Here is a 27,690-nt window from a genome sequence, read left to right on the forward strand (position 1 = left end):
AATGAGTGGGTTTTAAATATTTTTAAATAATTATTTAATTGTAATTTATTATTTAAGTTCGCATAATAGATATAAATTATAATTAATTTATAATTATATTTTGATCATGAAAAATGTCGTATAAAAAGAAAAGAAAAAAAACATACTAATTAATTTATTGTGAAGAATACTCGGAAATATAAATTATAATTATTTTATATTTTTTAAAAACTTTGTTTTCAAAATTTGTTTTCCAAAAAAACAAAACCAAGGTTATATTTGGTTTCCAAAAAAATTAAAGTATGAGAAAAAAATAAAAAATAAAAGTATACAAAAATATAAAAAATTAAATTAAATTAAAATTGATATTTAAAATTTAAAAATTATTTTTATATACTACTTCAAATATATTCCACATATTTTAACTATTTTATATATAAATATTAAATATTTAAAAATACATAATTTTAGCTATATTTTATTTTTTTCATAATTTTTATAGTAAAACACAACATGAGGAGATAAATTTTTTAGCATTAAAAAATTTACATAATAGGTAGGTTTTTGAGTTTAAAAATAGTTTTCAAAATTAGTAATTTTGTTTAAAAAAAAATCTTAATACATCTAGTGATTTAAATTTTGGTTGTAATGGAAAATTTTGGGGAAAAAAAAAAGTTATACAAAGATGAACAACAAATCATTCAAGGTTGTTTTTTAATCCATAAAATTGTGATATTAATTTGGTTGGTTATTGATCTTCAAATTATTTTTAAAATTATTCATACTCTTTAACCAATCAATTGACCCACATTTTTCACATGGTTCCGACCGAATATAACACTCATTTTTTATTATAGAAAACTAATTTTTGAGATCTTATTTTTGTTTATTTTTAAATGAAAAATAAAATTATAAGGGGACTCATTTTTCAATAAAAAATAAAATTTATGAAAACTGAATCAAGTTCGAGGTTAGATTACTTATCGAACAAAATACCATTGGATAACATCTCTCTCCTAAAGAGATTTATATTAAGCAACCGGGGGAAATTAAGATAATTGGCTATTAAACCACGGATACCAGTAAACCATAATTGAAATAAAACCAAACATGATAACGAAAACGAGAGCATGACATATAATAACAACAAAACCAAACAAATCAAGGAAATAATAAAATGTTCCTAAAAATTGCCCAAAATAAGGCAATGCAATTATATAAAAAAGAATGTGCTAGTGCACAAATATAAAAAAATTATCCAACATCAAAGCAAGCATCAATCAATATGTATAAAATATATATAATTTAAGTCAAATATAAAAAATAATTAAACTAATCGGTAAAAAATAACTAAGTGGTGTTTGTTTTTTTGACTAAATATAAAGAGTCAATATTTTTATTTTTTTCTATTAAACTAAAAGTATCTTATTTATATAAATCAATATAATCAAATTGAACTTATTGATAATAAATTAAATATAATTATGTTGATTAATATCAATAAATTATTTTTAACTAAATAAAAAAATTAAATATTTTGGTTTTTTTTTTAATTCAATAAAAAAACAAACTCCGCCTAAATCATATAAAGATGCTAAAGGAAACATAATAGGATAATATACATGCAGTTACAAAATAAATTTAAAAGTGTGTTTGACAGTGATTTTATGACGTGTTTTTAGTTTTTTTTATACTTTAAATATAAAATATTTTAAGTGTTAAAAATACTATAACACTCTATAAAATCATTGTCAAACGTGTTTTAAATAAAATATTTATACAAACCAAAAACTAAAGACGGGTAAAAACATACTTATTAAGACTAAATCAACAAGTTATGCAAAATGTATAAAAACTGAGTATCCAATGAAAATTTATAAAATAAATATATTTAAAATAATTAGAGATGAGATAAAAATAAAAAATAAAATTCTAAAAATATATAACATGTCTAGATTATATTTCAAAAGACAACAAAAATCTAAACATGAACCATATAATACATATTTCATCGAACATCTAAAAACTCATAGATATGACTGCATAACTTTCATAAAAGTTGAATAAGTGGTGCAAAAATATCATTTATCATAGATTTTAAAAATTCTATTTTGATCATGAAAATGTCATAGGAAAAAAATAATAGAAGGGAATTCCAATAGCCTGAAATATAAACTATAATCGCTCTATATTGTTAAAAACTTTGTTTTTAAGTTTTATTTAACTATTCTTATATAAACTATAGAAGAACAAGGAAAATTGCAGTAATGTATTTTATTCGCTTTTATGATTTTTTTATTTATTATTATTTATAAAAATTTATATTTTCTAAAATATTGTTGTTTTTATCTTATTTAACAAATTGTTATTTGCCAAAAAAACAAGACACAAATATTTATTTTAATAAATATTATTTTCAAAACCAATTTTCCTTTGGTACCAAAAAAAGTAAAGTAAAAACAACCCCTATTTATTTTCTAAAAATTTTTATATTCTATCTTCTTCACGTTTTGTTTTTTTTTTTTTTTTGCCTTAGGCCATACATTTTAAAAATCAAATATTTACTCAAAACCAAAAATAACAATTTCTAGTGACAACCATTCATGCAACTTTGTTTGACTTGCTTGTTTATATGGAGTGGGATAGAAACTTGCCTTTTAAAGAGTAATTTAAATAGCTATTTTGCAATTGTAATAAATTTAAATTTTAAATAAATGATTTTACTAAAAATACAATCCCGAGTATAATATTATTAAAAAAGTATATTAAAACTTTACAACTTATCATGAGTTTAAAAATAATCTTCTAAACTCTAAATTACTCTTACAATTGTCATTTTTTTTTTTATAAATATGTTATTAAAACATTATAAAAATATATAATAAAAAAACCCTTATTTAATTGGTCATCAAATCAAATTCAATTTCATAAGCTTACAAAATGCATTTAACAAGGATATGATCTTGAAAGATCGCCGATAAAAGCTATTTTATAGTTATATAAGAAAACCAATTTTATTTGTGTTTTATTCCATGAAAACTTTTATTATGTAACATTTTATATTTTTTATTTATTTTATCGAACATATCTTTGAATGAATATTTTTAATCATTTTGTTTTTCATATAATTAGAATACATTTGATGCTGATTTTATAAAGTATTTTTAACATTTCTAATAATAATAAATTTTTTATTTTTAAGTATTATAATTATTAGAAACACTTCATAAAATCAATGCGAAACATATTTTTAAAATTCGTTTGACAATTATTTTAGAAAGCACTTTTAATCTTTCAATATTAAATTTTTTTTCTTAAAATAGTTATTTTAAAGTGCTAAAAATATTAGAAATGTTTATTGAAATTATTACCAAATGATGCATTTGAAATTGATTCTAACATTTATAAAGCTTTAAATTTTTGATGTTTCAAGTATTAAAAAAACTATTACCAATTGTTTATTTGATAGATATTTTAAAAAACGTTTTTAAGTTTTATAACACTGAAACTTGTATATTTCAAATATAATAAAATATTAAAAACACTTATTAGAATCACCGTTAAATGTGTTCTTAAAATATGTTTGACTGTAATTTTAGGAAGCCTTTCTAACATTTTTAACGTTTTAAATTTTTTATCATTCAAGTATTACAAATATTATAAATATTTTTCAAAATCAGTTTCAACACACTCTTAATCAAACAATAAAACTACATAGTCTAAATAAACTTTATTATTTTGTTGCATATTTTAAAAGAAACCTTGTTATAAATATCGGAAACTTCACTTGTAATGGTACTAAAAGGAAAAGGATTTGATCAACTATGGTTTCAATAATATTAATAAATTAATATTTTTTTTTTTATAAATCTAATAAATTGGGGACCTAAATATATATTTTTTCAATTATCATATAAAATGAATATTTAATTATATTATTTGGATACATTTCTTATTTTTGGTTTTTAAAGAAATCAAAGATTTTCTTAAATATTATTAAAATGCAATAAATCCAATAGAATTATATTGAAAAGATAATAATTTTTATAACTTATTAAAAAATTTGAGGTATTACAAGGTTTTAGTACCTGGATTTAAAATTTTTGGAAATAATTTATAGGAACATAAGGAAAACAAATATATTTTATATAAGAGTTTCTATTTTTTGTTTTCAAAATAATAAATAGAAAATATGTCCCAAGGACTAAATATATTTATTTTTATTTAAAAAAAATTAAAGTAGACATATTTGTGGTAATAATTTCTATATATGTACAAGAATGTAAGAGAAAATAAATTTTAAAGTATAAGAAATTAAAGACGTTTGGGCATGTTTTGTAAAACTTATTTTTTATTTTTTAAATTTAAAAATAATTTAAAAAATATAATCAACTCATATTTTTCTTTTTATTTTTAAAAACTAATGAAAACATTTTTTATTTGCTTTATAAATATTGTTGTCTATTTTTTTTTAAAAACACTATTTTTAAATCATACGATCAAAAATACTTTAAAAAGTTTTTATAAATCATATTTAACAAATATTTAAAAATAAATTTAAATTGTCAAATTGGATGAAAAAAATTTATTTATTTTATTAAACAAATAATTTATAAATAATGAGATTTCAAGAAGAATTATAAATTTATAACTAGTAATTTCTAAAAATTTAGTATTTTATTTGAAATAACTTTCCTAATTAGAAATCCCACGCATATACGAAATAGAAGTCAAATCCAAATACAGTAATAACAATTGAAGTAAATTTCTAAATTCCGTCTATAAAAATTAAAAAGCCCTCACCGGAGTGTATCCCACATATTTCACTGACTTGAACATCTCCCCTTCAAATCATACGTGCCAATTTCCTCTGCGATTCTCTTTCCAATCTCTAGGTTTCGAATTTCTCTCTGCGCACCAGGTCAAAGCCAGGTACAGCGTTCAATTTCGCCATCAATTACTTTCGTCGTATTGTTTTTTTTTGTGGGGTGGGGGTGGGTGTTTATAGTTCGATCAATCTCTGAATGGTTGTTTCATTGAATTACTGTTTTATTTCGAAATCCGGAGTTTCATTGTTTTTCCGTTCGTGTTGGTCGGCCTTAGTTCCGAGGGATTGGTTTGGTGATTTCAGTTATCTGAGGTGATGCCTGCATCCGTTCATGTATTTGAGTTTATTGTGTGGGAGTTGTGTTCCGCGTGGAATTTGGTCTGGGTCCTGTTTTGGGCGTGGATGTTGATGGAAAAGCGGGGAAAATTTGGGTTTTTGGGTTTGGAGTTTTTTCTCAGAAGCCTAGCAAAATGAAAAGGAAGACAAATTTGAATTTTATGTTTTACTGTGTTCTGGGTTTTGGAACAATGACTGAAATGTGTAGCCTTCTTCTTTCGGCCTTATTTTTAATGTCTAGCAATTCTGTTCCTAATTCTGGCCACCATGTGCTGTCATGTTATCTATTCAAGATGAACTTCTCGTCTCTCTGGCTACTGAGAAAACTGAGGAAAAGAAAGAGAAAATAAAATTTTAGAACCTATTCATTCTGAAATAAAACATAAAAGATCTGTGTCAACTGAGCTAGACAGTTGGTTTTGGGCTTCTTTGATTTTGATTTTTGATTTTTTAATTCTTTTATTCTTTGTTTTTATTTTTTGTTTTCCTCAGTAACTTAACTTAACTGTAGCCGAACTTCTTTTAGTACCCTGTCACAGGGCTTTTGTGTTTGCTTTGTCATGTTTTATAAAATTTCTGAAATTCATTAGGATGGTTATTTTACTACTAATAATGATTTTTCCCCCCTTTCTTATATACACTATTTGCATGAAGAACATGAATTGGGTTCTTGTTATCATTGTTTTTTATTTTTTAAATGCACTGTTGGTGGGATTGTAATGCTTTGTTTTGTATACATGCAGATTATTGGTTGAAAAGGAATTTAGAACGCCAACATGACAATAAATGACAACAAAATAACCGACTTAGATCATGGATGGGATTATATGCAGAAGGGGATCATAAAGCTGAAGAAAATTCTGGAAGGGTTACCAGAACCACAATTCAGTTCGGAAGATTATATGATGCTTTATACGTATGCTTCTTTTATTCCGTTGCTTGACCGATGCTTTCCATTTTTGTTTCAATCCCATTGTTTGTTAGGAAGGCACTATTGTTTGCATTGTTCTGATTTGTGATCAATTTTGATTGCAGAACAATTTATAACATGTGCACCCAAAAGCCCCCTCATGATTACTCTCAACAGCTTTATGAAAAATACAGAGAGGCATTCGAAGAATACATTACTGTAACTGTGAGTATTATTACTATTCATGTATGTTCTTTTCTTTGTCAATGTTCATTTTAAAGTTTTGATTCCTGCTATGTTATTATTTGTCTGCCTAGACATTTATAAATTATCTTTTACCAAATTTAAATTGAAAATTCCCTTGAGGCAATATGAATATTGACCATGGGATTGCTAATGTTTGGAGGAAGACTCATCTAGTCATGTAGCCATGTGGGGGCAGAGATGGAATAGACTGGTTTTTTCTTTAGACACAGTACAAAATAGAAAAGAATCATTGATTCATATCTAAGCACCCATGGATTTGGAAGAAGGTAATGGACCAGTGAGTGAAAATAAATCTGAAATAATAAGAATCTGGTCTATGATTTATTGATTGTGTGTGTTTGTGAGAGAGAGAGAGAGAGAGAGAGAGAGAGAGAGAGAGAGAGAGGAATGGTGAATGGGGAATGAGTGGGCGAGGGAGATGATAGAATTTTTTTTCTTGGATCTAACTCAAACTCACCACTCCATCCTTTTTACCACTTAATCCAAGGTCTAGATCTACCTCAACCTCACCTGTGACATCCCACATCGGGTAGGGGGGAAAGTTTCTGGCGCTATATAAGTATGAACTTTTCTTAACCAAGTAGACACGTTTTAAAGCTGTGAGGGTCCCTTTGGGTCCAAAGCGGACAATATCTACACGGTTAGGAGTGGGTCGTTACAAATGGTATCAGAGCTGATCCCCAACCTCGGTGTGGGGTTTGTTTGACCCCGTAAGGGTGTTTGTTTGGCCCCACAATCCCGTGGGACACAACGAGGACGTTGTGTCTACATGGGGGGTGTTTGTGACATCCCACATTGGATAGAGGAGAAAGTTCCTGATGCTATATAAGTATAGACTCCTCTTAACCAAGTAGACGTGTTTTAAAGCCATGAAAGCCCCTTTGGGTCCAAAGCGAACAATATCTATACAGTTAGGAGTGGGTCGCTACATCACCACTCTACCCTCATATGTTATTGAGTTCTGTGAGGATTATTGGTTGGACATTATGTATGAGGAATAGAATATATTGTTGAAAGACAAATTATTAATTTTTTTTTTTTTTGTATATATGTCTATGTGTGCTTTGTCATGCAACATTTTGGACACATGAGGTATGTTTCATTGATTTTTTTACTTGATTTTGAGTTTCTTCACTTTTCTGATGCTGCTATGTCTGTTTTTATTTTTTATTTTTTTATTTATTAGGTATTGCCCTCTTTAAGAGATAAGCATGACGAATTTATGCTCAGGGAGCTTGTGAAGAGATGGGCAAATCATAAAGTTATGGTTAAGTGGCTGTCACGGTTCTTTTATTATCTGGATCGCTATTTCATTGCTCGGAGGTCACTTCCTGCACTGAATGAAGTTGGACTTGCTTGCTTCCGGGAACTGGTTTGTATGAGTTCTTATGTGTCACCACATTTCTTATATTTGTATGGATATAAAAAGCCTAAACTACAGCAGCTACTTTGGGCTATGATTTGGACTACTGCTTATGTTTCAATCTATTTGCTTTCCCTGCTCCAAAATCTTTTTTTGAGTAATTCTAAAATTTTCTTTTCTGATTACAGGTTTACCAGGAGGTGCACGGTAGAGTCAAAGATGCTGTAATCAGTCTTGTAAGTTCTTTGAGTCAACTATCCAACATGATTCTTTGCCTTTTACAAATTAAGGTTTATTAACCAATGCTTGTGGACCAGATTGATCAAGAACGCGAGGGAGAGCAGATTGACAGAGCTTTGTTGAAGAATGTTCTGGATATTTTTGTTGAAATTGGAATGGGAAAAATGGATTATTATGCAGATGACTTTGAAGCAGATATGCTTAATGATACTGCTGCTTATTATTCTCGGAAGGCATCAAACTGGGTGCTGAAAGATTCTTGTCCAGATTACATGTTAAAGGTAAATGTTTGCATCCATTATGCCGCTTAATTGTTTATTTCTTCTCCTGTAATTTTTTATCAGCCTGAGTGGGTTTACACCTCTGGTGGATGTGCATATAGGCTGAAGAATGCTTGAAAAGGGAGAGGGATAGAGTTTCTCATTACCTGCATATAAGCAGTGAGCCAAAACTAGTGGAGGTTAGTTTTTTCTCAATATGTGTGCATGTATTTATGAATTTTCTTATGCATATATTTCTAATAGTAGTATAGATTATTTCTTGTTTATCCAGAATAGATGTTCAGGAATTCACTTTTGTATGATACATATTGCGATGTTTAGAAATAGAGTTCTTTATCTAGTAGTTTAAGTTTCTTCTCAGCAATGTTAAAACATTAAGAAGTTAAAAAGTAGAAAATAAAATAAAAGAAAGGATTCCTATCCCACAGAAAAACAAAATAGAAGAAGTATGATAAATAAGCTTGGGTTGATGTTTATTTTTTTTTAACATTCTTTCATTCTTAGATATAATTGTATGCTTCTCTTATATTTGAGTTCCTAGGGCATCATATGCTCTATTTTGTGCTTTCATAAAAAAAAGGGTATAAGCTTATTCTTTACAAGAATATATGTTTGCAGGAGAAATTTGAGAGGGGTCGTTTTTAAAAAATGAGAAAAGATTTCATCTTCTATCATTGTGGTCCATCATTTTGACTTTATATTCACAAATGCATATCATCTAAATTTAGTACAGGTCAAAAGACTGATTATGCATAGTTTTGCTAGTGTTTTCATAAGCTTTTCAGTTCAAATGTTCTTCTTTGAAATTCTAACTCTGATTAATGGATGCTATAAATACTTGATATTTTAGGTTTCAGTAAGCTTCTTTGGGTTTTCAATTTCATTAATGCTATTTGTTTTTTTCTTTTTGTGTAGAAAGTGCAAACTGAGTTGTTGGTGGTATATGCTAACCAGCTGCTTGAAAAGGAGCAATCTGGCTGCCATGCCTTGCTCAGAGATGAAAAGGTATTTTGCAGAATCCTGTCAGTTTATTTTTAAAAAAATTTGTGCTCTGGAAATTTTCAAACAAATCATATATAAATTGTCCATTTATTTTTGTATTAGGTGGATGATCTCTCCAGGATATATAGGCTCTACCACAAAATACCTCGAGGCTTGGAACCTGTTTCTAGCATATTTAAACAGGTTGGTTGGTTTATTCTTCAAAAAGAGCATCTGCTATATGATCATTTTGACTTGCTGAAACTTTTGAGAATTTCCATGGTGCAGCGTGTCTCTGATGAGGGTCTTGCCTTAGTCAATCAGGCTATAGATGCTGCTAACAACCAGGTTCAGTATCTTGATCCATCTTCCTTCAATCCAGTAAATTTTGCATGCACTTATCTCAAGATATTCTGTCATCTTTTTAATTTGATTCTATAAGCACAAATTATTCTTGTGTGGATGTCGGTGAATACATTTTGCTTTCGACATTTAGTGTTAAGTTGAAGATCATTCATAAGTGTTCAGGGATTTTAATTTTGTTCTCAATGTGATGTAAGAAAAATTTTCAACTAATTTAAACCAAATCGAGGAGTATTGGGTTGAAATTGAGAACATGAATACTTTAAATTTTTTTCGTAGATATATTTATTTTAATTCTTTATCTTATTGTGATGTCTGCCTAGTAGTCAGCACGTATCAATTGATAACACATGCCAAGCGTAAATTATTGGTCCTTAACTTCCACACATGAGTTAGCTATATTTAGGTGGCATTTGGTAAAAATGAAAAATTAGTGTTTGAAGTCTTAAGATACTTTAGTTTGAATTTTCCCGAATTTGTTGATTTAATGAGCTGATTTTAAAAGTCACGAGACAGATTGCTTGCAACAGCTTGGATCTATGTGAGGTAACTTGCATAATATGCTAACTAATTAAAAACCTTAAATTTTTTGCTAGAAATAATACAAATTTTAGAAAAATAAATACAATTAAATGAAAACAAATTAACAAAAACGTTTAGCACATTTAACACTATTTATGTTATCATAAAAGCACTCATTTGAATTATAGTATGTAATAATATTAAGAATTCAAAATTCTACTATTTTAAATAGAATTATTTTTCTACTAACAAACACATTTTATAATCAATTCCACATTGAATGGCGCAGAGGTTCAAAGTCATCTTTGTCAGTCTCATGAGGATTGTAGAAATCGGATGGTGCTTCCCACAGTAAAAATATGATTTAAAAAATTATCTTAAGCTCAAGTCCCTTGGGCAAGATCCAGAAAATATGGTTTTAGAGGCTGTATGAGCTTGACACCATCTTGTAACTGGACTATGGTAGACAGTACTAGCCATGACACTGTCATGATTAGTACACCAGCCATGACTCAGTTTTATGGACTAATTTATTGTTGGAATTTGAGAATTTTGTATTAGATCTCAAATTTGTCTTCTCATTGCCATTTTAGATTTACTAAGTCAAGCTATATAAAATTTGGGCAATACTGTAAACCTTAGATGAGAGTGAAACAAGGGAGGAAAGAAACAATGGTTGTAGCAGGGAGCTGATGAGAAGTTGAGATTTTTGAGCAATGAGGATACAAAACTATTTTGGATTCAGAAAAAAATGATTTCTTTTAACTTATTACTTTAAGCTAGTTTTGACCGTAAGGATGAGTCTAGTTCATGGGTATTTTAATTAGGGAATGTGTATTTTATATTCAAATATAACATTACTATGTTTAGGTGCTCATACCTTAGGAAGTTTTAATTTCTTGAATATGGAATACTCTCAAAATTGGAAAATCTCATAACCATGGAATGCTTGGTATTTTTTACATTCCCTTTGTTAGGAAATAAAGATAAAGGAAGTTGTCCACCTATTTTTATTTATGACTAGATCCAATATTTATGAAATATTGTTTGAGTGATTGGTATGTAAATTTTCATGAATTCCTAAATAGCCAATCATTATAATGAAGATAAAATTAGTAGAAATTTCAAATTCCAAACTTTAACCAAACATTAAAATTGAACTATTACATTGATTACATTCCATGACATTATTTTCACTTGTGATTTCAATCCCTAAGTTTGGATGCCGGTGAACCAAATGCACTTCAAGTGGTATCATTATTTTTCCAAACATACTTAAGATGCTTAATGACTTAAATTAACTCATGAAGTCATATTAAGTCTTTAAAGTCGGTGTTACCAAATGCCACCTTTATGTTTTCAGCTTTTAATATTACATCATAGACTTTGCTGTTGTGTTAGAACTTTCTTTTACCAGTTGTTATGCAAAGTCCTTACAAGTATTATTTTTCCACAGGCAGAGAATGTGCGCAGTGTGCATGAACAGGTAAGCCTCTTGAGCTGTAGTTTCAAGAACTCATAAGGGTTGGAAAAATTATAAATTGACAATACTGTGTGCTTTCAGGTACTTGTCAGAAAAATTATAGAGCTGCATGACAAGTATATGGTGTATGTGTGCAATTGTTTTATGAACCAATCTCTCTTTCACAAGGTTAGCCTATGTCATATCTAGTGTTTGTTTGGTTCTTGAAGTATTTTTTTTGGTCTAAAATTTCCCTTTTGGCTGTTTTCTAGGCCCTGAAAGAGGCTTTTGAGATATTTTGCAACAAGACTGTTGCAGGCTGCTCGAGTGCAGAGCTACTGGCTGCATTCTGCGACAATATTCTGAAGAAGGGTGGGAGTGAGAAATTGAGCGATGAAGCCATTGAAGACACACTTGAGAAGGTTATGCATCTTTCATGAATTTTTTTTATTGAGTTTCAGTTGATGATTACTCCTGGCATTAATACTAAACTATGATCTTGTTTTTTGAAGGTGGTTAAACTGCTTGCATATATCGGCGATAAAGACCTTTTTGCTGAATTCTACAGGTAAGTCAATTTTTTAAGTGCATGCTACTGTTTTTTATTATTATTTTAATTCTTTTTTCAATTTAAGGTAATGTTCAAATATGAATTGTATGTTGTCTGACTGCTGTCACTTTTGGCAGGAAAAAGCTTGCTCGTCGTCTCCTTTTTGACAGGAGTGCTAATGATGAGCATGAAAGGAGTATTCTGACAAAGTTGAAGCAGCAATGTGGTGGACAATTCACCTCAAAGATGGAGGGAATGGTGAGTTGGCATGAGATATTTTGCTAAGATCTTCAGTCTGTACTTATAATTCTGACATTTATTGAGGCTTCTCTATAATGAAGAAAAAAAGGGGGAAAGATGGAGAGAGAGAGAGAGAGGGAAGAAGAAGAAAATTGATCAAGATAGCATTTGACATGATTTTTTTACTCCTTCCAGGTCACAGATTTGGCGTTGGCAAGAGAAAATCAAGGCCACTTTGAGGAATACCTTAGCAATAACCCAATTGCAAATCCTGGGATTGATTTGACGGTTACTGTACTTACGACTGGATACTGGCCAAGTTATAAATCTTCTGATCTCAACCTACCTGCAGAGATGGTAACATATCAACTTTCCTCTGCTGTTCTGAAGTTCTACATTAAATAAAATGTTTTGCCTACTCTTTTTTTCCTTTTTAAAATTTCAGGTAAGATGTGTAGAAGTTTTCAAGGAATATTACCATAGTAAAGCACAGCAGAGAAAACTTTCTTGGATATACTCATTGGGCAATTGCAACATTAGTGGCAGGTTTGATTCAAAAACAATTGAATTAATCGTGTCAACCTATCAGGTAATTTATTTTATAAACTACTATCCGTGGGTTGAGATTTTTTACCGAGTTTGTGAATCTTGAATTTCTATTATCTTTATTTTTCAGGCCTCTGTCCTCCTGCTATTTAACAATTCAGACAGGTTGAGTTTTTCGGAAATCATGGATCAGTCAAACTTGGGCCATGATGACTTGGTTAGAGTGCTCCTTTCTCTGTCATGTGCAAAGTATAAGATTCTCAACAAGGAACCAAACACAAAAACCATCTCTCCAACTGACTACTTTGAGTTCAATTCCAAGTTTACTGACAGAATGAGGAGAATCAAGGTTTGAAATCATTTGAGAGATCCCACACTCCAATCTATCTTTCTTAACTGCTTAATATGATTATAGTTTTTTTAATCCAGAGTATGATAAAAGTTAATGAAATTCTTCCACTGTAGATTCCTCTTCCACCTGTTGAGGAAAGGAAAAAGATAGTTGAAGATATTGACAAGGACAGAAGATATGCTATTGATGCCTCAATTGTGCGCATAATGAAGAGTCGGAAAATCTTGTCTCATCAACAGCTGGTCACAGAGTGTGTTGAGCAGTTAAGCCGCTTGTTTAAGGTATGATATACTTTCTCGAACTTTTACATGACAACTCTCTTGCACCTAACTAAACTGTTGGACGACCCCTTGTAATTTTTCTGAATCTTTCAATAGCAGTAATGGATATAATAATGATCTTGGAATGTTGATGTGCAGCCTGATTTTAAGGCAATAAAGAAGCGGATTGAAGATTTGATCAGCCGAGATTATCTAGAAAGAGACAAGGAGAACCCCAACTTGTATAGGTACGTCGCCTGATTAAATCTGGTGGATGTCCAAGTGAGAGACCGAAAAATTTACACGCCATGGGGTACCTCCTTGGAATATATACCAAAGCCCTCTGAACATACCAAGAAGTTAGACAGCTTAAGTGGTTTTTACTTTCTTTCTTTTTTCCTCTTAGTCATTTGCATTTTTATAAGAAAAAAAGGCCATTTTTAGCCAAATTGTCATCCTTTTTGGATGGGGAAAAATATTAGGAATTGCAACTATGTACAACACTTATTGGGCATGCTGCATTTTTTATGTCAACATCAGCAATGGCCCATACATAATTTTCTTTTCCTCTTTAATAGTAAGATCTAATTTTTGGGCATTCAACTTCTATATAGTATATATAATACCCAATTGGCAGGATATCCTGATGGTTGTGGGTCTTATTCAAACTTCTCTATGTGGCCTTCTGTCAAGTGGATAATTTTATCCTTTGTTTACAAACAAAATGACAGCTCCCTTCTATTCACAACCAAAGTTGGATTTCAGAAACAAATGGCAGTTTTGATAGGTTAATGGGTTTGAACCAGAGTTGAAATCTGATTATTTATTGGCCTTTGCAAAATCAGCTGAATATTAAAATATGCTTAAAAAGTAGCCAAGTATTGGCTTATAAACTCTTAATAGAGACTTCCAAACCTTTTATGCAGGAAAAGATAAAATAACAGAAGTAAACAACAAAGCAAGAATGTCAAGAGTTTATTGCATGATGTCATTAAAAAATTGTTTTTGGTTTTTAAAAATGAAAAGTAGTTTTTGAAAATTTATAATATTATTTTACCATATTTTTTTGTTAAAACAAAATGAAATAAAAAATTATTTTTAGAGAATCCATTTTTAAAAGAATAATAAAATTCTCCATGATTTAATAATGGAAAATCTTCAAATATTTTTTTCTTTAAATTAGACTGTCATTTTGAATTTATTTTAAATCCTCTAAAAGTTTTTATTAAGCAATTAAATTTCAAATCAAATTATACTTCATACATAAAATTTATTAATTTTTAAGAATAATTAAAAATTCAAACACTCATATAATTAATATAAAAAGTTATTTTTTTCATGCATATATCATATATTTATAATTTTTTTCACTGAACAAATAAGTTTCAAATTAAAAAAGACTTAATAAATTAAATTTATTAATGAGCCTAATAATTTTTATAAAATTTAAATCAATACCAAGACTTTATAGACAAAATTAGTCTAAAATAACTCCTATATAGAATCTCATTATTTTCCTATTTTCTTCACTAGAAAAATGAACTTCAAATTAAACCATGCTTAAAATACTAAATTTTGTAGAAACTTCAAGTCTTATATCATATTGTTTTCCTTTTTTTTTTTTTTTTAATTTAAAAACAATTTTTAAAAACAAGTCTAAAAAAACCTGACTGGGCTCTAAGAATACAACCACATTTAATAAAAACGATTTCAGAATTTTATTATCAAGATTTATCAAATGTTTCTCCTGCTAATACATGTATATGATAGGCAAGGTCAGGGCGGGATCAAAATCTCATTGAGAATAGAATGTTGTAACAATTTCAAAAAATAGGGTTAAAGAGAAAAAGGGGATTAGCAAAAAAGAAATGGAAAGAAAAAAAGTGAAAAATCCATCCAATCCATTTATTTACTAGCTGATGATGATGCTGCTGCCGCCATACTCGTCCCATTACTCAACCTGAGACAAGAACCCTCCATTAGTTAGCACTTTCAAATCAGACTCCCAAATCTCTAAGTATGCCTGATAATGCTTACTAACAAGATTTGATAATGTAGCCAAAAAACCCACAAAAAAATATTGATTGTAGGATTCCCCAAGCAACAAAATACCAATTAGATTTCATAAGGAATGGGTTTTCTAGCCACATATTACACGATCAGACCATTTAAAAATTAAAAAAAATGGCAATCCATTCCATATTCTTTGTAATTCCAAAAATTTTCTCCAATTTCAACTTTCAATAATCTATTTTTTACTCTTGGAATTTGGGTGCTAAGATGATGATGATGATTAATAAGGCTCTGGTTAGATTTTGGAAACAAGGGGAAGAAAAAGGATGCTGAAAATTGCTTTTAAATGGATTCATTTCTCAAGCAATTAGCACAAGTTTCATTCCCTATGGCATCCATTCTGACATACAAATGGAAGTTTCAATTAAAATAGCTTAATTTTAATTAAAACTTGTACTATTGCTGTCTGAAGTTCAAACAAAGATGTGAAAAATGTACCTGTTAGATCCCCGCACCTACAAGGTTAAGGTGCAGTGTGACCCCTTGATAAAGAATTAAACTTATACTATTCCTGCCTTGAAGTTCAACTCAATCAAACGTATATGTACATTGCTGGCCACTGCCCAAAAGACACGAGATATAATAATAGTTAGTATGGGTTAATATTTAAACACACTTTGTGGCAAACATAAGCAAATTCTTCACAAGCATCTCAGAATTGAACGAACCTCAGGGAAGAATAAATCAGGCAGCCCCATCAGTGGTCAGCAAGCAGACTATAATCTCTTTTTAACTCTGTATTTTTTTTTGTTAACTACATTCTACTTGTCTCTATCAACAACAAACGGCAAATTTCGGAACTGCAATAACAGAAGCCGTAGAAAACAACCTGCATATGTATAAATAATAGAATTAATAATCAGGAAGACAAAAAGATCAAAAGAAGGCATGCACAAAGATAAATAACGAAATGAAATGAAATGTGAGCATACCAGATACTTTACTTGGTGCTTGAACCAGAAAAGTTTGTGCAGTCTGGTAAAAGTGAGCTCGACAGATTCACGCAACTCTCATCCTCAAGTATCATCCCAAGAGATTTTAAAAATACAAAAAATAACTGGACAGCAGAACTTAAAACTCCCTCATGGAGGAAAGCCCAGAAGACAGCAAGCAAAGGGCATCAGCATTAACCTCCCCAAGCCGATCTAACTTTAGGCTTTTGGAATTCACATGAACTTTTTTCCCACTTCAGACACAATCCTGATGGCCATATATCCCGATTTCTCAACCAGCTCCCACTATTTTCAACAGAAGCCTTGCCAAAAAAGAATCATATTCCCCCAGTATCAATCCAAATATTGTCATTCCAAATGTTTGACCTTTATCCAAACCAGAGAGCATCTGAATCCACAGAAAGAGTATACTGAAACAAAAAATCAACTTGTATTCTACACATGTACAGAGAGCACTGAGCTGGCAATAATCTGTCTCTTAACTGAAGTATCATGTAGTGCAATTGAGAGATCCAGTTTGGCTTCTTTGTACCCACCATAGAGGCCCAATATCCAAGGAAACAAATCAAACCAAACAAAATATCATCTCAGGTTTGACATCATTTCTACTAGCGCAGGAGCTTTTAACGGCTAATGGCCTCCATGGCAAGCCGTACCAGACGTAGTAATCCCTCTACATCATGGAAGTTATAATCAAGAGCCTGTTTAATGGAAGAGATGCCTTCCTTGTGTTGAGTCTCTTCCAGGTTTGCATTAGCAGCTGCAAAAGCAAGCCGTGATTTCCTTGAAGCTTCCATTGCAGAATTTACATCATTTGCCTGTAAACAGTCATATTTTTTAGATTTCAACTCCTCAAAACAATCACATAAACATAGTTACAAAGAACAGAATATGCCTAACTATGGAGAAAAAAATTAACCCAACTATTTTATGGTTAACATGAAAACAATAAGCTTGATCTGCTTAATGAAAAAGCAGTGTTTCATACAACAAGTGACCCGATATAGGATGCTTTTTGCTTCTCAGGGACATGGGCAAGAAAAAAAAATGCATTTGATTTAAATGTTCAACTTCAACCTTCTTGATAACCCTAGATGGTCACCATTTTCTCCCACAGAAGACAAACATTGATTGAAGGCAATTTGTTCCAAAATGTGCAAAGCAAAGAACAAGATTAAAGGAATGCCTTCAAGCTGGATTATGAAGAAGATTACAAAACAGAAAGCAGTTCTCATTAAACTATAAATCTACTTACAAAACTGAGCAGCCGTACAAAGTTGGGACGTTTTTGGGCAGCTATAACATGGTTTCCAGCAACTTGAGGAGAACCAACACCCTTTGCAAAAGCAACCTTGTCCACCGCTACAGGGTGGTTTAAGTTATCAACATCAGATGCGGATGAAGAAGGAGACTCGCCTAACCAAATTAAATAGAGGGATTACAATCAAGTCAACAACAGTGTAGCCAAAAGCATTCAGCTCATTTAACATCAGCACAAAGACACCATTTTCAGTGTAACACAGCATTGCATAGCTTGTGTATGCCACACGTTGGATTTTATAGAAAATTAATAGCCATAAATGATTGAATGCTTGCTAAGTAAACTGCATGATTAGCAAGTTTTAGCTAGTATAGCAAGATACTGTTGATGCTTTTGTGCACCCTTCTGTTAGATGCTGTTAAGATAATTGATCTTTACCTATTAAAGAGAATAGCAAGATACTATTCAAGAATCAGAGATCCTAGTGTTCACATTACCACAGCAGTCAATTATTAGGATTTTATTTTTATTTTTTATTTATTATTATTATTATTATTTTAATTTTATTTTCTTGAGTTATAGTTTTAGCCTAACTAGGAGAATTTTCTTGGGTCCCAAAAAGAGCCAATTAGGAATTTTACACAATTTCTGCTACTAAGAAGTTCTAGTTTTATTTGTTAAAACACAGAAAATCATGGACTGAATAAAGTCAAGTTAGTTTTATGAGTTGCTTGTCTAAGAAATCCTAGGGTTAGCTAAGTAGTCTCTCTCTGTTACTCCATCTAACCTTGTTCTTTTTCTCTTGTTTTTCTCTCAAACAATCTCCCTTTCACCTCCTGAATCTATTCTCCTTGCATTTTGACAGATCCCACCACCACCTCTGCAAGACAGCCTAGCCTGAGGCTTGGAAAGTCACCTTGCATCAACAGTTTTTCTTCTCCCTTCATAAACATGCCAAAATTCATATTTGACGTGAAAGCAAAGCAAGAAATCCGTGCCTTAACAGTTTCCCCATTCTCCATTAGTGAATAACTGGGGTGAAGTTCATATAAGTCCCACAAAACCAACATTTGGCATGACAATCTATACCATAAGCTGAAGTTCTGGAGAGAGAAAAATTCATCATTTGATCATTACCAGGATCTTAGTCAGATTTTGAACGGTTAAAAATGTCTTCAGCACTGGAATTTTTGTAGAACTACCATTAATACAGTTTAGATTTGAAATTTTTGAACAATATCGCTAGGAGAATCAATAGAAGATTCAAGAATCACAATGCCACAAGCATGCATGTAGGTCAGAATTTCTGCAATCATGTATATGTTTGTATTCACCCCATATTCTGTGACTTTAATTGAATTACCTGGAGGAACCATTTGTAGAGCTGTCTGCAATTCATGTCGATCTCGGTTTGCACCATTATGCGAGGAATAGATAACCCTCATGTATGCCACCTCCACGCACTTGTAGGCTAGAGCAGCAGCAGCCATGTCTTTGTTTTTCTCATATTCATGAGCACAATACCTGCAAGTTTAAATTGGATTAGTAACAAGATATGGATATGGAACCATACAAGGTAATTCCAATTTCCACAAGAAGAAACTATCTATAAATGACTAGCCAATTCGTAGCATAGAAACAGTTGGGTATCGCCTACCAGCAGTTATCACATCAGGCCTTTAACCCATAAGTAGAAATAAACTAAAAGACAAGAAGGCAGAAAATAATAAGAAGGATAAATCGCCACAAAGGTCTCAGTACACAGACAAACAACCCCATATCCCAGAAACAATTTATTAATAATTTGTTCACAGTGCTGTGGAACATTACCATACTGAGAACCCAGTGAGTAAACCAGTTGGGGAAAAGCAACAAAGAGATGAATCAGATGAAAAGACTCATAATAAGTTTCACATGAGTCCCCAAGGGAAGAATAAGAACAAGAAAACAATCCGGTCAAATATATATCAGTACATTCCTGTAAACAGTAACATAGGTAGTAATAACACTAATAATAGTAGTATTAGTAGCAGTAATAAGAGACTATGTATGCTATGCAAAAAGGCAAAACAATAAAGCCAAAAGATTAAAATTGTGGTTCCATGGAACCCAACAGTTTAGCTTTGATGAAACTCATCAAAAAGGTTGCATGATAAAAACCAATTAAACTTGTTTAGCTGATGGTAAGTGATTCCACATAATATTTCTCCATTCATGGAGACAGAAATCCATGCCCCTGGTTAGATAATCCAGTGAAAAGGATGGGTTTTGATAGATTTGCAACCACTTAGGAATCATAAAGTAGGGAAGCTAAAAAATTTAGAGTCAAATTTGTGGAAAACCATGCAAGGTGGAATGGCATCAAGGTCTTTTAAGCCCAAAATTCCAGTTAAAATAAAGGCATACTTCTAGTGTCTGATTTGTACCTTTGGCTGTTCAATGGTGATCATTAATAAATTGCAAGCTCAACAAAATACCTTAAATAGGAGGATAACAAGTAAAAACTCCCAGTCCTTCAAAGCAAATCAGAATGTAAAAGCATGTCCCACAAAAAAGAAAAAAAAAAAGTGTCCTTCAAAGAGCTTTAGTTTCTACTTACTCGCATAACTTTGCAGTGCTACTGTACATTTGCATCGATTGAATCATCTCATGTTTAGCATTCTCACTGTTGCTGGATTCTAATAGAGAGGCTCCATGAAGAAACTTCAGGGCAGCCTGGAAATAAAACCCCATGCTCTCAAGATTCGAACCAGAATGCTGCCAAAGACAACAAAATTGTGCCAAGAGTTAGGATGAAAATAATAGCAAGATAACAACTAGCATCACACCAAGAGTAAAATGAATCTAAGAACCTTGAGTCGATCAGCCAGGTGTTTAAGATCCTTGGCTTCTTTCACAGCATTGGTAGCAGCCTGGCTAGACGAATCCCTTCTAACTGGACTTGGGGCATCAGGGTCCCGGATTCTGTGCCCATTAGGTGTGGGATGTCTAGAACTAGTGTGCAGAGATCCATTCTGGTTATCAGTCTTCCTAATCTGTTTTGATACCTTCAACGCCTCATCACCTTCAGAAGCATCAACTGACAAATTGTCTGCTCCATTTCCTTTGTGTGATCCTGGAGTTGGTCGGGAGCCATGAGCCAACATCTCATTTTGAGCTCCAGAGGGTGGTAATGGTAGTAACTTCCCTCTCCCAGAGACTATTTCCACTCTATCAGTTTTTTCAGAAAGGATCCTCTTTGAGGTCCTTTCACCATCACACTCCTGCAGCAGATCCTGTTTTGGAGTGGACATTTCATCCTGGCCGCAGGTAGCCTCCACTTTAACATCATGACTATCATGCCCTCCAAATTTCGCATGATTATCCTTTTTACTAGTCTCAGTTGAAAATTTTCCAGCAGAATCTTTCTTACTAACAGGATTTTTCTCAACCCTATCAGATTTGCTCCCAAACTTCTCCTGAAACTTGTTTTTTGCATCCCTTGGTTTTTCTTCATAGGAAGGCATGTGATTCTGGGATTCATTAAAAGAATCAGAGATCTTGATCTTATCCTCATCACACGTAGATTTAAAACTTCGGTTCTTGTCCTTGGATCGTGAAGAGGACCCTTTTCCTGACTTCTTAGGACGAGACCCATTAGCACGGTAATGGTTGTTGTCTTTTCTCTCTTCATTGCGACCTCGATCTGAAGCCTGTGGTTCACTAGGATAACGAGGAACTTGGCCCAAGGTATCAGCTCCAGCATCCAGAAAATGGCGATTTGTGAATTCTGGAGAAGGGACAGGCTGAACTTGTACTTTACTACCTGACAAGTGACTAAAATCCCTCTCTTGGAAATCAAGTACAGAGGAGTCCAGTGATCCACGATGAGTGACAGTGAAAATTTTGTTCTTCCTCATTGCTCCAGATCGCTCACTCCCACCATCATCTTCACCATCTGAGCATCTTCTTGGACTCATGGCAAAAAAACCAACATCCCGAGAATCATCTTTCCCCATGAGGTTCCGTCTCACAGATGTGTGCTTCTCTGGATTTGAAATCCTTAGTGGTGATGAAGAAACAGATTCCACTGGTGAACCTCTCACTTCCTGGAAGTTGGTTTTGGTTTTATGGGAGCCAGAAACCTTAGAAGAGCTTGAAGTAGCTGCCACAGCGACCGAAGGCTGTACAGAACCCAAATCCCTTTTCAAAGAATCCACACCATCCAAGCTCCGCTGAGACAGAACACTGCCAAGATCTTGACCCTGCTGCTGGGTCCTCATACTACTGACTTTTTTATCTGTTCTACCACTGGATTTACTTGCAATAAACTCTTTCCCCTCAGACTTAGATACCCTTGCTTTCTTTTCCTTTCTGTGGTCACTCTCGCTGAACTCCTCTTTTACAAAAGCTCCACTGTCCTCGAGATGATGTCCTGTGCTTGGGAGGGAACTGGAATAAATTTCAGTATCTTGACACTCCTTCACTTTCCTCTTTTTTGCAACAATATCTCTACTGTCATACTTTCCCACATTCAGTGACCCATCATCTGAGGAAACCCGGACTTGTTCTTTTGGTTTTCTAACAGTAACTTGTATGTTGTCCTTTGCTTCGTACTTTGTGTCCTTAGAAGAAGTGCGTTCACTGTGTTTGAAGTGATTGTTTGACACCACGTTAGCTGGCAAACCATTGCTTGAGCTCAGATGCACCTTTCCATTGGTTCCACCATGGTCAGATGTCCAATCCTCATCAGTAGAATGCATACCCTCTATCTTGATTTTCTTAGAGGCTCTAACACAATCTTGATCAGTTCCGCTTTTGTTTTTCATCTTTGAGTTCTTGGTATCACCTGTTGAGATGTAAAAGAAAAAGGCATTAGATATTTCCTAATTAGGAGTTCCACAAGCACAAGAAAATGTCAGGTTGAAAAACAATACCTCCATCAGAATAGCATTCAAGTGGTTTGTGCTTCTCTTTCTGCTTAAGTCTCTGTTTCTCCAAAGCTAAGTCACTAGACTTGCTCAGATGCTGAAAATCAAGTTCATTCGCTAGAGGAGACTGGTTCACATCGTTTAAACTTCTGCTTTTAACAGATGTCTGCAGGTTCTTCCTCAGAGAGTTTGAAAACTGTGTGGGGCCATCATGGTTGGTTGCATTTGATATTTCCTTTGATCCATGCTTCCTCTTTCCACTACTAAGCATGGTATTGGAACCAAGGATTTGGTGATTTTGTTCGGGGTGCCCAATGCCAGCCAGGGTTACTCCTGATACAACACTATCAGCACGACTCTGCAGATTATGTTGACTCTCAGGAGCAGGGGCTTGGTAAAGTGCAATAAGAGCTTTTGTTGTCTCCTCTTCACTGATACTACAACGATTCATTCCAGGCCTAAACATGTTCAAACAGTGAAGAAATCAAGCATCTAACCGAGAGAGACATAGGAATACCAATTTTTAAAGTTCACTACAATTTATCTTTTTAACTATAGCTGATGTATTCACTTAGGTGGACCATCATGACTTACAAAACATATGATGTTATTTGATTGGGTATGTGAAACCATCATGCTATGAACTTCCACAAGTATCAAACATTAAAATGCCACTGGAAGGGAACTTACAGCCAACTAAGCATGCTACACAGCCACTTCTCAGGGAGGTGATCGGGATTTATACCAATTGGGAGCAGCCGCCATTTCTGACACTTGTCACAACAAACCCAATTTTCTTCTATAACTACAGGTGCTACTGCTGCAGGAGCTGCATTAGAATTTGGCCCATTTCCAGTTGGAGGAAGTGTATTGGTAGCTGCTTTTGGATACGCTCCTGATGTAGGTGGCTTCCAAATTTTCTTCCCACTTGATCTCTCCTTCAGTGCATTGTTTAATGCAGATGTGCTTTTTTCAACCATGTCAGATTCCTTCAACCTATCATCAGAAGGCATTTCCAATGAATCGATTCCATTCTCTTCCTGTTCTAAATTAATATCCCCAAAGAAATCTTTATATCTATCCTTCGGCTTTCCAAACTCCTTCCGCAATTTTATGTCTTCCAATTCACTTTTAGGTGTATAATTGTCAACAAGACTGCTTTTCTTATTCTTGTGGATCGACGAAGAACCAATCTTTCCAGAATTTGAAGAGCCAGCTTGGGTGCCATGATTTTGACTTCCCTTTGACTTCTTTTTTGCTCCAGAAGATGTGTGCTCCTTTCCAGAAGGTAATTTCACACTATCTTGTTCATAAGGTGTGGCTTTCTGACCAGCCTTCAGCTTTGGAGGCTCTATGAGTTCGGCGTTTAGCACTTTACCCTCTTTAGAGGCATTTGAGTCAGCTTTGATTGAATTATAAGTCTTTTCCCCTTTGCGATTGCCATCTTTCCTCAGGTAAACAGACGCATCATTAAGAGAATTTGCCTTTTTATCTTCCCAAACCTTCAAAGATGAACTAACCTTTCCATTTGGCTTGTCAACCCAACCAACCTCCTGGTTGGCTATTGGCTCCAAGAGTTCCTCTTGCACAGTATCAGAGAACAATTTGTCCCTGACTACACCCTTGTTAGATTCCCTCAATATGTCAGATGCTCTACCAGTACCTTTGGTTGAGTCACCAAATGCATTTGATAAAAGTGGAAGCTTCAGTGCATTAGAAACTAGCTCTTCGCAAGCCAAAACATCAAAGTCCATTTCCTTCTTCGGTATCACACCAACACCATTTTGACCTTCCTTGCTACTGCCATTCTTCATATCTACTGAAAAACTACTTTTCTCCACTGATTTTGTTTTTTTCTCTCCTGACACTTTTCCATCACTCCTTACAGAATCAGATCCAAACATGACCAAACTTTCTCGGCTGCTCTTGTGGACAGGCCCAGATTTGGTGTCCCTGAAAAGCCTTTCCTTTTCAGTCAAGTGAATTAGATCATCAGGAAGAGGTGATAGCAGCAGGTCCCCAAGCAATGGAAATGATGTCATGATCTGCACCAACAATAAAAGGAAAAAAAAGGACTAAATAAATAAAATTAAAATTAAAAATTATTTTTTAAAAAAGAAAGGAAAAAGAAAAAAAGAAGTCTGATTTCTTCAGGTCCATTTGGAACAAAAAGTATGAGAGAAGAAGAGATCAAGGAGATTTTCACCTGAAGAATACTAGTAGGAGATTCATCTGGGCCATCTTGAGGGTCACGAGACAGCTCATCACTTTCTGATAGACTGTTTTCCAATGATGAAGATGGAGATCCATCAAGGCCAAGACCACTGTAAATTTCTGCATTTTTCCGTGCAGACAAGTTATCGGAACCCACTTTAATTCGAACTTTCAATGTTTTCTGATCTGGCTGATTTGCAGACTTATTTGCTGATTCCCTGGAAGTGAATTCCTCAGCACGAGTAGATGCAATGTATGCATCTCGTTTGACTGAATCACTCATAGATGTTGCCTTTAAAGCAGGCAGCGCTCCAGCACTAGCAGAAGTAGCTCCAAGCTTCACCGATGAAGGTGCACTTGAAGAAACGGCAGAGCTATGACGGCCACCCTGTATGGCATCATAATTCAAAGTGCTCAAGCAAGCTAGAAATTACCAAATCAAGCAAATTCCAGTCATAAATTTCATCCTATATATGGAAAGAACAAATAATAAAAGCAAATTAAGCACTGCATTTAAAAATATCTACCTCCACCAACAAATTATTTGGGGATCTGGGTGTGTTGCAGTTTTGAACCTTTGCTGGCGTCCTCGGCTGGGACCAAACAGGAGAACGCTGATAAGTAGGTAAAAATGAACCATACCCACCAAATTTTGCCCCTGCCAAAATGAATAAATAATCACTTTCACAGTCATAACTCCAGAACAATGTGGCTCTTCAAACTGTATAAGATCCTTATTTCTGTTGTCTTTGACTTACCCAAATTCTCTGCTGAGACGCCACCTTCAAAATCCTTTTGAAAGTGCCCCAGAACATCTTGGAGTTTCTCATCCTTCAATGATTAAAGAAGAAGAGGAGGAATAAGGAGAAGCACCAGAAGTAACATGTATACATAAGATATCCCACAAAAAATGAGGGGGAAAAGAGAAAAGAAAGAGTTGATAGCAAGAGGCATAACTTAAGCATTGTAAGATGCGGAAGTAAGTATTTCAGGGATGAGATAGACAAGTGGAGATACTCAGAAATGCTATTCAGTAATATTCAGTTGCAGTTATTTGAGGAAACGATTACACTTCAACAACACATTTTCTTGAATCTCAACTTCCATGTTTGAAAAGTTCCCAGCATGGTTTCTAAATAGTAGTATATAGATGTAGACTATCCTTACCCTTAAAAAATAACACCGTAGATTCCACAATACCTCTTCAACCACAATACCTCTTCAATGTACGAGGGCGGAAGGAAAGTCACATCAAATCACTAAAATCTAAAATATTCAAAACACCAACCACGCTGCACTAACAATTCACTATATTAAAAAACCACAACCAAGAAATTTGCAAACAATTTATTCACACTGTAGCCATTTAATTTTTTTCCCTAAGAAATTACCATTTTTCTTTGATTGGACAATTCTCTTAGGTTCTTTCCATTCTCTAAAAATAAGTCCAAGCAATGTTCCAATCAAATTGAGAAAATCATATGGACATATATACATTTGTAAATGCAACAAAAGCCAACTACTGAACGCGGTTTCCTCGCATATCTTCTATTTCCTTCAAAATCCTTGAGATATGAATCAAACGATGGCTTAGTGTTCCTAAAAAAATCAAAGTGATGCTCACAATCCAATTGAATTTTATAGGTTGGATCTAAAACATATAATACAAGTCAACTAAAAAAAATTCAAGAAAGCAAAGACATTTTTAATCAAAATTCGCAAGAAATTGAATCAAAATACAAAAAGATCAAACTTTTTTCAAGTAAGGGCAATAGAAACCCTTACGATGTAAGAGAGAGCAACATCAGGGTCGATGCTCGCACCATCATCATCATCGCCATCCTTATAATAATAAGCCTCACCTTCTTCAAGCTCGGCAGTGTCTTCCATCTCTCTTCCAACACCAAACCCTAGCCCTAACCCCTTCCTCCCATCCCTACTCCCCACCGAAATCATCAAAAAAAAATCCCACCTTTCAAACCCTCATACCCACTCCAGCTCTCCACAATCCCACATCACAACCCAAGAATCCCTCCGACCCATTTCTCAGAATCCAAAACCCACCAAGGAATTTTCCTCAACCGATCGAGATCGGACCCAATCACAAACCCCGTGGATATCACCAACCCCCAATAAACAACCCAAGGTAATCAAATAATTCCAAATCAAACTATATACCCGGATGATCGGCAATCATGACCGTTGGATTTGAAGACCATTCGGAAAAGGATCCTTTGATGCGATCTCCAGAGCTGGGAATTGATTAGCAGAGAGACTGGTTTTGTTGTGGTGAAGCAGCCGCGTTTTCTCTTTCCTTCTCTTTTAATTTTGGAGAGAGAAATTTTATTTTATTTCTTCATTTTCTCTTATTTTATTTTATTTATTTATCCTGTTTTTGTTTTGTTTATTTATTTATTTATTTATTTTATTATTATTATTATTTTAGTTTTCTAATCCACAACCCACATGGAAACATACCGATCCAAACGGAAGACAGAGCAAAAATATAATTTTGTATTTTTACAGTTTTGACCCCTGTATTTTCTGTTTTTTCTGTAATGGCAAGTTTTGAAAGTCAAGGCAATAGCCAACCTCACGCCCCTCTTCAACATGTGGAAGACACGTTTCATCTCTTGGGTGGCCATAAAGTGCTTTTCCATGGTCACTTCTTTGCTTGTTTGGTAAGGGGATTTTAAAAAATTTTAAATTATAGATGATCAAACCTTTTTAAATGTGAGATTGATAATTTAATATTATTTCAAATATTATAAATCTTTAATTTTCAAAAATGTTTTTAGA

General features: G+C 33.1%; 2 protein-coding genes across 3 annotated transcripts; one reads left to right on the forward strand and one right to left on the reverse strand.

Annotated features, from left to right (window-relative positions):
• Window positions 1–4,739: 4,739 nt before the first annotated feature.
• On the forward strand, window positions 4,740–14,078 carry LOC100261361 (cullin-1). The gene is made up of 20 exons (XM_002265995.4): window positions 4,740–4,911; window positions 5,887–6,059; window positions 6,179–6,278; window positions 7,507–7,692; window positions 7,872–7,919; window positions 8,001–8,204; window positions 8,306–8,383; window positions 9,120–9,209; window positions 9,309–9,389; window positions 9,474–9,533; window positions 11,527–11,556; window positions 11,635–11,721; window positions 11,805–11,954; window positions 12,045–12,100; window positions 12,220–12,340; window positions 12,518–12,679; window positions 12,768–12,911; window positions 12,999–13,217; window positions 13,334–13,501; window positions 13,640–14,078. Exons 2-20 carry the CDS (start codon window positions 5,920–5,922, stop codon window positions 13,739–13,741), a joined length of 2,226 nt encoding a protein of 741 aa, XP_002266031.1. The 5' UTR covers window positions 4,740–4,911; window positions 5,887–5,919; the 3' UTR covers window positions 13,742–14,078.
• A 1,096-nt stretch (window positions 14,079–15,174) lies between these two features.
• LOC100254466 (cysteine-tryptophan domain-containing zinc finger protein 3) lies at window positions 15,175–27,264 on the reverse strand. 2 transcript variants are annotated; one of them, XM_010653750.3, is made up of 14 exons: window positions 26,677–27,264; window positions 25,650–25,722; window positions 25,419–25,549; window positions 24,884–25,279; window positions 23,368–24,722; window positions 22,684–23,135; window positions 20,620–22,595; window positions 20,367–20,524; window positions 19,131–19,291; window positions 17,762–17,922; window positions 16,486–17,324; window positions 16,222–16,382; window positions 15,992–16,112; window positions 15,175–15,440 (listed from the first exon to the last, which is right to left on the reverse strand). In XM_010653750.3, exons 1-11 carry the CDS (start codon window positions 26,845–26,847, stop codon window positions 17,130–17,132), a joined length of 5,229 nt encoding a protein of 1,742 aa, XP_010652052.1. In that variant the 5' UTR covers window positions 26,848–27,264; the 3' UTR covers window positions 15,175–15,440; window positions 15,992–16,112; window positions 16,222–16,382; window positions 16,486–17,129. The 2 variants fall into 2 exon arrangements, with proteins under 2 accessions (XP_010652052.1, XP_059593847.1); XM_059737864.1 differs by lacking the exons at window positions 25,650–25,722; window positions 26,677–27,264 and having other exon boundaries at window positions 24,884–25,314; window positions 25,419–25,535.
• Window positions 27,265–27,690: the final 426 nt, after the last annotated feature.

This window comes from Vitis vinifera, chromosome 7 (assembly GCF_030704535.1).
Source record: "Vitis vinifera cultivar Pinot Noir 40024 chromosome 7, ASM3070453v1".
NCBI lineage: Eukaryota > Viridiplantae > Streptophyta > Magnoliopsida > Vitales > Vitaceae > Vitis > Vitis vinifera.

Excerpts from the sequence above, each read along its gene's own strand:
- LOC100254466 (XM_010653750.3), bottom strand. The coding sequence starts at position 26,847 with ATGATTTCGGTGGGGAGTAGGGATGGGAGGAAGGGGTTAGGGCTAGGG. Across the intron at positions 25,723-26,676 it reads ATGTTGCTCTCTCTTACATC|GATGAGAAACTCCAAGATGT; the intron begins GTAAGGGTTTCT and ends TAATCATTGAAG. Across the intron at positions 17,923-19,130 it reads TCTACAAATGGTTCCTCCAG|GCGAGTCTCCTTCTTCATCC; the intron begins GTAATTCAATTA and ends TAATTTGGTTAG.
- LOC100261361 (XM_002265995.4), top strand. The coding sequence starts at position 5,920 with ATGACAATAAATGACAACAAAATAACCGACTTAGATCATGGATGGGAT. Across the intron at positions 11,557-11,634 it reads TGCGCAGTGTGCATGAACAG|GTACTTGTCAGAAAAATTAT; the intron begins GTAAGCCTCTTG and ends GTGTGCTTTCAG. Across the intron at positions 12,680-12,767 it reads TCAACCTACCTGCAGAGATG|GTAAGATGTGTAGAAGTTTT; the intron begins GTAACATATCAA and ends TTAAAATTTCAG.